General features: G+C 39.8%; 2 protein-coding genes across 2 annotated transcripts in view; both read right to left on the bottom strand.

The window, feature by feature from the left end:
- Positions 1-4,708, bottom strand: part of LOC21384536 — a 7,338-nt gene extending 2,630 nt beyond the window's left edge. The window contains exons 1-2 of the mRNA XM_010107116.2: positions 4,334-4,708; positions 4,167-4,243 (exon numbers count right to left, since the gene is read on the bottom strand). Of these exons, the coding sequence (XP_010105418.2) occupies positions 4,167-4,243; positions 4,334-4,632 (376 nt within the window). The 5' untranslated portion in view covers positions 4,633-4,708. The remainder of the gene's footprint in view (positions 1-4,166; positions 4,244-4,333) is intronic.
- A 1,124-nt stretch (positions 4,709-5,832) lies between these two features.
- On the bottom strand, positions 5,833-9,510 carry LOC21384535 (protein CHUP1, chloroplastic). Its single transcript, XM_010107115.2, has 6 exons — positions 8,158-9,510; positions 7,588-7,719; positions 7,290-7,471; positions 7,038-7,149; positions 6,211-6,345; positions 5,833-6,107 (listed from the first exon to the last, which is right to left on the bottom strand). Exons 1-6 carry the CDS (start codon positions 9,343-9,345, stop codon positions 6,000-6,002), a joined length of 1,857 nt encoding a protein of 618 aa, XP_010105417.1. The 5' UTR covers positions 9,346-9,510; the 3' UTR covers positions 5,833-5,999.
- Between the last annotated feature and the right edge of the window lie 760 nt (positions 9,511-10,270).

Here is a 10,270-nt window from a genome sequence, read left to right as displayed (position 1 = left end):
TAGATACAATGATATACGGTAGTGAAAGTCTGACTCTCGAGGAAGTCCAATCAGCTCTGATGTCCAAGGAGTTAAAAAGTCAGAGCTTAAGGATGACTCTGCAGAGGGATTAGTGGCTAGGGGAAGAACAGATTAGAGAGAGTTCAAGAATAAGGATAGACCGAGATCTAAATCAAAGACCAAGAAGAAGGGCTTTGTATGTCACAAACCAGGTCATTTCAAGCGTGAGTGTCCAGAAAGAAAAAAGAAGGGGGCTGAGAATCAAAAAGATTCAGGAGATGCTGATGTTGCCTCTGAGGGCTATGAAAGCACTGGGAGTTATGAGGTTTTGGCAATCTTTGACAAGAAGTCTGAGGATGAATGGGTCTTGGATTCTGGGTGCTCCTTTCACATGACTCCAAATGAATCTTGGCTCTCAGATTTATGCAAGATTGATGGAGGGAAAGTGTTGTTAGGACATAACAAGGAATGCACTGTGACAGGAATTGGTAATGTTACACTCAAGCTAGAAGATGGCACTGTGAGAACAATCAGGAAGGTGAGATTAGTTCCTGAGTTAAGGAGAAATCTGATCTCTGTGGGAATGCTAGATGAAAATGGGTTCAGCATTAAGGTGGAGGCAGGCACAATGAAGGTGGTAAAAGGCTCCATGGTGCTGATGAAAGGCTTGAGGAAAAATGGCCTTTATATCTTGCAGGCAAAAACAGTGATTGGGGAAGTCTCCAGTGTTCAAGATAAGGCAACAGCAAGGACTTGGCTTTGGCATAGAAGGTTAGGTCACATTAGTGATAGAGGGCTGCAAGAACTCGAGAAGCAGGGGCTCCTGGGAAGTGAGAAGTTAACCAAGCTGGGGTTCTTTGAAGATTGTGTTATGGGTAAATCACACAGAGTGAGGTTTGGTCAAGGCATTCATAAGACAGAGTGTTCTTGATTACATACACTCAGACTTATGGGTGCTTCAAGGGGTAACATCTCATGGTGGAGCAAGGTACTTTGTAACCTTTTTGGATGATTTCTCTAGAAGGGTTTGGGTCTACATTCTGAAGAATAAGAATGATGCCTTTGACAACTTTGTAAAGTGGAAGGCAAAGGTAGAAAATCAAACTGAGAGAAAAATCAAGAGGCTAAGAACGGATAATGGTTTAGAGTTCTGTGTTGGGATATTTGATGAATTCTGTGCTGATAATGGCATTGCAAGACACCACACCATTATCAATACCCCTCAACAGAACAGACAAGCTAGAGGATGAATTGAACAATAATTGATAGGGTGAGATGCATGTTGAATTATTCAGGCCTGTCAAAGCAGTTTTGGGCCGAGGCGGTAATGACAGCAGTTTATATTATCAACAGAAGTCCCTGCACAGCAATTGACATGAAGACCCCTATGGAGAAATGGACTGGAGAACCTGTGAACTATGGCAACACATACCAAAGATGGGAAGTTGAATCCAAGAGCTAGAAAATGTGTTTTCTTAGGCTACCCAGAAGGAATAAAAGCCTACAAACTTTAGTGTGTTGGTCCAGGCAAACCAAAGATCATATTGAGCAGAGATGTGGTCTTCAATGAAGACAAAATGTACAAGCACATTCAAATAGCAGCTAACTCGGGTGGGAATGAGGATGAAGATAGTCTTCCGATTGAGGTGGAGCAGCAATTAGATGAGGGTGCTACAGCTGAGGACAGCCCACATAATGTTGACAGAGAGGAGCATCAAGAAGAAGGGCTTAGAGACTATAGACTTCCTAGGGACAGACCAAGGAGAGAGATCAGGCCACCCGAGAGATATGGTCATGCAGACCTAATCTCTTTTGCACTCACAACAGCATAGAGAATACAGATGGAGGAGCCACAATCTTATGCAAAAGCAGTCAGGGCTACAGATGCTGCCAAGTGGATTGCGGCAATGAAGGAGTTAAACTCCTTGTATAAAAATCAGACTTGGGTATTGGTTCCTCGACCTCAAAATCAAAAGGTTGTGGGGTGCAAATGGATTTTTAAAAGAAAAGAAGGAATTCCAGGAGTTGAGAAGTCCAGGTATAAAGCCAGGTTGGTAGCAAGGGGTTTTACTCAACAAGAAGGAATAGACTACCATGAGGTGTTTTCACTAGTGGTAAAACACGCCTCAATTAGAGTTCTTATGGCTCTCACAGCCAATTTTGACATGGAGTTGGAACAGTTGGATGTTAAAACGGCATTTCTTCATGGAGAATTGGAAGAGAAGGTTTATATGAAACAGCCTGAGGGGTTTGTGGAACTTGGGAAATCTGAGCAGGGGTTTGCTAAAGAAATCACTGTATGGGTCAAAACAGTCCCCAAGACAGTGGTATAAACGGTATGATCAATTCATGATTCAAAAGGACTACAAGAGAAGTAATTTTGATAGTTGTGTTTACTTCAAAGAAGTCAATGAAAACAAATATATATATTTGTTGCTGTACGCAGATGATATGCTCTTGGCCTGTCAGGATTCTAAGGAGATTGATAAGCTGAAAAGAATGCTCAAAGCTGAGTTTGAGATGAAAGAGTTGGGGCCTGCAAAGAAAATACTAGGAATTGAGATTAGAGATAGAAACAAGGGTGCATTGTTTCTATCTCAACAGGGGTACTTGGAAAAGGTTCTAAGCAGGTTTGAAATGAAAGATTCAAAACCAGTGGTGACTGCTATTGCTCAACACTTTAAGCTTACAGCAAAGGATGCTCCTGAGACAGATGAAGAAAAGGCATATGCAGAGAGAATTCCGTATTCCAGTGCGATGGGGAGTTTGATGTACGCCATGGTATGCATAAGGCCAGATTTAGCACATGCTGTGAGTATTGTGAGCAGGTATTTGGCAAACTATGGGAAATCTCACTAGGAGGCAGCAAAGTGGATCATGAGATACTTGAGAGGATCAACTAAAGTAGGTTTGCTTTGTAAATTGAAGCAAGATTCCTGTGTGGTGGAATTTGTGGATGCAGACTATGCAGGTGACTTGGATACAAGGAGGACTCTTACAGGCTCTGTGTTTCAGGTTTTTGGGTGCACGGTTAGTTGGAAAGCATCGCTACAACATGTAGTTGCTCTTTCAATGCCATTACTAAGGCAGTAAAAGAAGCTTTGTCGTTAAAGGGGCTGATTAATGAGCTTGGTGAAAAGCAGGAAACAGTCACTGTGTTCAGTGATAGTCAAAGTGCTATCTACCACACCAAGAACCAGATGTTCCATGAGAGAACAAAGCACATTCATATTAGAGTTCACTTTATCAGAGAAGTAATAACTCGGCGAGATCCGAAAATGGAAAAGGTGAGAACAGAGGACAATCCAGCAGATATGCTAACCAAGTCACTGCCAGCTGCAAAGTTCAATCATTGCCGAAGCATTCTACGAGTTACAGGAAAGAACGGTGAGTGTGAAGATGAGTAAGGTCAAGGTGAAAGCAATAGTCTCAATGTGGAGATTGTTAATGTTGAGACAATTCTTTGATGAGGTGGAAGCTGATGTGGCAGTCTTGTTACAAGTGGATAACATGCAGAATATTTTTCTTCTCTTTTGTTAAGTCGGTTAGCCATTTATTCTTTGTTAATGCTGTAATATAAATAACAGAGGATACAGTTTGTTAGGCGGTGATTCTTTTCTGTTCTGTTATGTGTAAAGAGAGAGAAAGGGAAGTCGGAGAAACAGAGAGAGAGAATCAGGGAACAATAGGGCTGTGAGGGGAAAATTCATGAAGCTCTGTCTGTGATTGTACTGATTTCTTGTATTGTTTCTTAATTCATGAAGACTTTCAATAAAGTGCTTCTGGTTTTCTTTGCTTGATTCTCGGTTGAAGAGATTGGCCTCAAATTCTTGGTGTTCTTCATATTTCCTGGTTACTGTTAGTAATTGATATTGGAGTTTGCTATTGAGTTGTATCTTCTCTGATTACACAACAATTTATCTCCCTAATTATTGTCTCCAATCCATAAGACCACCCTATCTCCAATCAAAATCTAAATTTCTAATCAGACCATTCAACATTGAGTCAACAAAGACAAAACAGAAAGACCAAGTCCTATTCAGAATTTACTGACAAATCAGATTACCCAATTCACTTATCTCACATTTCGTTACTGAACAACAAGAAAAACAAAAATTACACATAAAATTGCCACGCAGAGAAATCCATTTAAGATTCAGAAATACCTCTTCGAAACGCAGGGATTGAATTTGAAGAGATGGCGTCTCTGCAAGCCCGCATAGCAGCCGCCGTAATGTCTTGTCTGTCGCACACAATTCAACAACAAAATTTTTCGTCATCTCACAATTAAAAAAAAAAAAAAAGCGCTGAAATATTCAAATTCAATACTGACCCATGTTGGTCGTAGCCGACGCCCATCTCAACGAACAAGAGCTTCATCTGCGGAGCTGAGGCGCTGCTGGGATTGGTGGTTTGGGTATGCTCGGCTTCCATGGCGGATGCTGATGATGAAGCCCTAAGGCGGCGAGAGAATCGAGGAGGTCGAAGATGAGACGGGTTTGTGATCGGAGAGAGTAATTGTGGGTTTGAAGCTGATCGGTGATTCCGATGAATGGAGTTACTGTGAGAGCAAATCGCAGTGGATGAACAAGGTAATGGCGAACTTAGGACCAAGCTGAAGCCGGCAGTCATTTCCTTTGCTCGCAATATTTTGTTTGCCGGGGCATAGTCGGGATTACATGCAATATTTCTTTACTACACTCTCTCTTTTCCCCGGTAACATATGAAAAAATAAATAAATAAATAAAGATACAGATAGTATATATTTTAGGCAAAGTGTTATAGTCTGACAAATATAATTTTTTATTTTTCATGTAACATTGTTCAGTACTTGTGTCGTGTGTAACATTCAGTTCAGTTTGTTTAAATTTAATGCTTAAAATAATGTCTTAAGACTACTTTAAATAAATAAGCGTTACACATACGAACATATAATAATATATGAAAAACAGAAAAAGTTACATTTATCAGTCTGAAAACTATTTCAATATTTTTAAAGTCTCGTAGTTTAGTTTAAAAAAATTTTATTAAATTAAAAGTGTAGAATAATTTAACAGAATTCAACAAAAAATCATTGTATTGTATTAAAATTGTATTAAATTAAAGAATAAGGTAACATAATTTAATAAAAATGCTATAGTTGAAACTCTGTGCGGGACATTTTTTTTTATCAAACATTTCTCATTTATTTTTAATTTTTCTGGCATAACTATTAACGATTTCTTTCTTTTTTTTTTTTTCCAATTAGTTGAAACTCTGTGGGGAATCTTTTTTTTCTTTTTTTATCAAACAATATTTTTTGTTTTCTTGGGCTGAAACGGTTAATGAATAGTGTACTTGTGCACTTTGTTTGGGTTTTATTTGTCGTCCTATTGAAACTTTCTTTAGTTTATCCAAGTCAAACTCAAACGGTCGAAGCAGAAAATGGATCATGATTTGAGAATTCGTATGCTGTTATTTGCAACGAATAGTTTGAATAGGTTCAAGGTTTACCCTTTTACAACAACGACCAACACAAGTAAAATTTAATTTGTTGCAACGGCTCTTTTTTTTCACCATCTTGTTCTTGTCGGTTCCTCTCAAACCGGACGGGCCTTTTGTTTCCAAATTTTAAATTTTTATCCCCAATTAATTATTCATTAAAGATCTCTGTTTCTTATTCCCTTATTTTCCAATTAGAAAGTACCTAATACAAGTCCAATTAATTATTCATTAAAGATCTCTGTTTCTTATTCCCTTATTTTCCAATTAGAAAGTACCTAATACAAGTCAGTAGGTGGGGTGGTCAAAACTAGTAAGCATTTAAGCAATCACGTTATCAAGTTGGTGATGAATAAAAAAAATTATCTTGAAGCTAAAGTGGCTGCAGCCATTATATTCACAAACACAATCTTGTATCTTTACAACAAATTTAGATGGGAGGTCAAAGAATCAGAGCAATTTCTGAAGCTGAGTTTGCTACAAATGGTATTTTTTTTGTTCCTAGCAAGGTGTAGAACCTAGCATACTAATTTGTGTTGTTGCTGGCTTTGGCATTGTATATGGCATGATTTATCTCTCAGCTCCTGGAAACCTCTCATTGTTTCCACATCAAATCCCCCGGCAAACTGGGCAAGAAAGAAAATACGAAGTCCCATATCAGCAATGGAAAATCTTCAAAATTTACTGCAAGCTACTTTTTTTACAGTCCAAAAAGGAAAATCATTTTACCTGATGAACTCGGAAGGCAAATCTAACTCCTTGGACAATCAGCTCTTCCTCTTCGGGGCCGCCACCAACCGCCTCAAGCTCGGCTGACACTCTCTTCATGTACTTCATTGCCAATTTTACCGATGCCAGCTTGATCTGTAACAAAAATGTGCGCCCATTTGTCAGTACAATCATTCAGCTAACCAACACAAAGAGTTGCTATAAATCACATTCATTGTCCAGCTTAGTTCATAAAGTGAGTAGACTGCCTTCTTCTTCAAAGCTTGGTACTTTTATGTGGCATAGTTGAACTTGCACAAACCAAAAAAATTAGTTGGCGTTGGGGTATAGATATTAGATATTAAAGAACCAGTATTATAACATTCGCCCACATGGGTCACAGTATATTTAAGAAAAAAGGCAAGTATAACTACTCTCTATACCTTTCTCTTTCTAATCTTTTACTGGTTAGGTGGATTTAAGGAACTTTGTGGTTTAAAATAAAGAACGTGTGGTTTAAGACACATGGGAAGGCATAAAAAGTCAATATTGGAGAATCAGATTCTTAATTTTGCTTATAAATCCAAAACAAAAAGAAACACGGAGGAGACAAGATCCACACGTAGAAATCTGGGATTTCGCATGTACCCATGCAAAGCGTGCGGATAAACCTTAGCCCTTATTTTGTCTTTATGTAACCACCACGTTATGTTGAATGGTATACAATGCAATCCAAGTGCCGTTTTTGTCTCTCCAATATCCACATTAGTGATTTACTAAAAGAGTCATCGCACCCTAATCCCTATTAACGATAATAAAGGCAAGTTTAAGAAGGACAAAAAAATTACCTGGCTCACATATCCAGAATCGAGCATCCAATCCGTTGGAATTTGGAAGTTTTTGTATCTCTTTGTCCCGGATTCTCTCATCCTCGAGAGATTGTACACACCATGCTCCAATCTGTTACAAAAAAATATGATTATCATTAATCATTATCATCCATGAGTTTATCTATTATAATTAAAGCGTGACAGGTTTTAAATAAATAATTAGAGCACATTTATACGTATATTGCTTTGTTAGAGAGTGATAGTATTTACTTTTCAAGCAAAGCTTGCATCTTCTTCAGAGCCGGGCCACATGGCTGCCGAGGGTCGTCGCAAAACGACGACGCCTCGGATTCAAGCTTCTTCAGATCACAATACCCAAATGCAGCCTCGCGCAGGGCGTCGGCCTTTTGCTCCGGCCAATCGAAGTGCTTCAGCACCGCCCTCTCGTCCACCTGAAAAAATAAATTAATTAATTAGAAACTCAAACCTTATTATAATTTCCTCTTTTTTTTTTTTGGTGGAAAATGACTGATAACTAATAGTGAGTGTAAAAAGAAATGAATTTTACCAGGTAGGAGAGTTCATCGTCGAGCCATTTGACAAAAGGCACAACATCCACAATGTCTGTAAAAGCGGCATTCTCCACTTCTTTTATTAAAAACCTAATGAAATCGCCCTGTGTTTCCACATCCGTTTTTATCTGTAGAATTTAAAGCACAACAACCACATCAAAATCAAATTCAAGGAAACACAAAAGGAATATTTCATTTCATCCAAAAAGGTCTCATAGTTTTAGTCTCTTTATATATATATATATATTACTTAGATGAGATTGCATATCATAAGTTTTTATGAAATTTATGGAATTAAAAATTGACGAAACTGCCACCCAAATCGTTCAAATATTACTCTTTTAGATTTGAAAAAGAAAAAAGTGAACCCCATGGAGTATGGACCATGTAGAATCCACGCACTGTCTTATCTTACAAGTAAGCAATAAAATCCAAAAAAAAAAAAAAAAGAGTAGAAGCCACCAATAAAGACATCAGGGCTCGTCAGTGGTCACTGACATTTAAGCCAGTGGCAATGCTCGTAAATACGTTAAAAACCAAAAAATAACCGGTAACCGGGAACTTACAGCGAGCAAGTGCGTGGACCGGTTCTCAATCTCTCCGATCATGTCTCGGGCATTGGCTGTTGCCGGTACGTCGGGAACGTTGGATTCCCGCCGGGAATCCCTACGCATCAAAGAATGGTAAAACTCCACCACCTCCGGCACTCTTCTCACCTTCGCCGGCATCGGCTTCAAACTCTTCGGAGGAGGTGGAGGAGGAGGAGCAGCTTTCGATGGCGGAGGTGGTGGTGGAGGAACAGACTTTATCGGAGGTGGAGGCGGTGGAGGCGCCGGAATCGTTTGCTCCGGTGAAGCTCTGTTTTCCGATGAGCCAGAAGCACATTCTCCGGTTGATGAATTCGACGGTGATGAAGACAAAGACGACGGTCTCGGAGGCGGTTTCGGAACCCTAGGAACGCGAGATCTGACGTTGGAGAGGACCGAGTGGAAGGACTCGACGAGTTCCTCCGAGTTACACCTCGAGTGCCTTGATCTCTCGCTTTGATCATGACTTAGTTCCAGATATCTCTTCGAATCCGAAGCTTCCAGTTTCTGACTCTGAATCTCCTGGTTCGCGCCCGCTTCCGTCGACTTAACCCCTCTCTTCAAGTTCTTGATCAGATTCGACCTTCCAGAAACTTCCATTAGCACCTGAAACCTCTGCGACGACGAAAGCTCGTCGCTTTCCGCCGAAACCTCCGCCCGGCTGCGTTCCGAAACCTTTTTCCTCAACTCCGCGATTTCAGCTTCCATTCTCTTCACCTTATCTTCACTTTCTCTCCTCTCTTCCTCAATCTTCACCTTCATTTCCTCCATTTCCTTTCTCAGCCTCCCGTTATCGGCCTCCAAGCCTTCGACTCGCTTCGAAGCTCTCTCGAGCTCGGCTTCTTTGCTGGAAATCTCGTTCTCGAGGACCGGAACAATGGCGACGGACTCCTTCAGCAGCTTGTGCTCGAGAAGCTCGGTCTTTAATCGGGACTCTCTCTCTCGGAGCTCCTCTACAAGGCGGAGGAGCTCCGTCACGTCCGGTGGCTTGGGCTGGACCTGAGCGGAGGATCGGGGGAAGTAGACGCCGAAGGATCTAGAGAAAACCGAAGACACCTTCGCCGTCGAGCTCGGAGACGGCGACGGCGGCTTCAGCGGCGGTTCTGGCTTCGAATGCGCCGGCGATTTCTGAAAGCCCATTGCCATCTTCACCTTCCCGGCCACCATTGCTAAAGCCTAAAAAGCTCTCTCTCTCTCTCTGTTTTTTTTTTTTGGGGTGTGTTTGGTTTTTGGGAAGCTGGTGTTTTTTTAAAGTCCTCTTGTTCCCAATCTTGTTGAGTGAAGAGTTACAAAGACGTCCCTGTCTGGTTCTCTGTCTCTGCTTGGAGAGTAAAGTTGTAGTGTAGGTCTGGAACTTGAACTTGGTGACATAAAATTAAAATAATATAAAATAATATAAAAATAAGTAAAAACGACGATAAGAAAACAAAAGAGATCAGAGAGAGAGATAGGGAAGACAGGGCACCGGTTACGAGGAACGGTCTTCTTTTCTTGGATCCAGTTTGACGCCCTCTTTCATCCTCCAGCGATTTGGTGCACGCGCTAAAGGACTTCTTCAAATAGTACGTTTTACTAATTTCTATTTTTTTCTTTCAATTTATGTTTCAATAATTACTGCTAGTGCATTTTAAAGCGAATTGAGGCTGGGGTTTATTACTTCAATTAGTGGGTTGGGTTTCTACAATGTAACCATACAAATAATGAAAATTATAAATATATATATACACAAATAAGAGAAAAAGTTCCCATACTCATTAAATTCAAAAATATAAATAGAATCAAATTAATAATATGATAACCTTGGTCTTTTTTAAACTCTGATAATTTTAGAATTTATTAGTACATATTACTTTATACCGAATTGAATCTACACTACCAAAAATTTGAGTTTATACATGAAGAGAAGAGAAATTAATAACTTATTATTTGATCCCAGCGGCACTTTTTTTTGTGATTTTTTTGTCTGTAGATAAGGAAAAAACAACAGCTAGTAGGAAGATATTCCTTCTTTTTTTGGGGGCAAAAGAAAAAAAATGGGATTCTTTACGGTGAAATTTAGTGATCTATCAGTAAAGTATTATTTTTTTTTTTT

Source organism: Morus notabilis, unplaced genomic scaffold, assembly GCF_000414095.1.
Source record: "Morus notabilis unplaced genomic scaffold, ASM41409v2 Scaffold1894, whole genome shotgun sequence".
In the NCBI taxonomy this organism is placed as follows: Eukaryota; Viridiplantae; Streptophyta; class Magnoliopsida; order Rosales; family Moraceae; genus Morus; species Morus notabilis.
This window is presented reverse-complemented; position numbering and strand designations above follow the sequence as displayed.

Coding starts and splice junctions, on each gene's coding strand:
- LOC21384535 (XM_010107115.2), bottom strand. CDS start 9,345: ATGGTGGCCGGGAAGGTGAAGATGGCAATGGGCTTTCAGAAATCGCCG. Junction 7,720..8,157: donor GGTCCACGCACTTGCTCGCT/GTAAGTTCCCGG, acceptor TAAATTCTACAG/ATAAAAACGGATGTGGAAAC. Junction 7,150..7,289: donor ATGCAAGCTTTGCTTGAAAA/GTAAATACTATC, acceptor TTTTTGTAACAG/ATTGGAGCATGGTGTGTACA.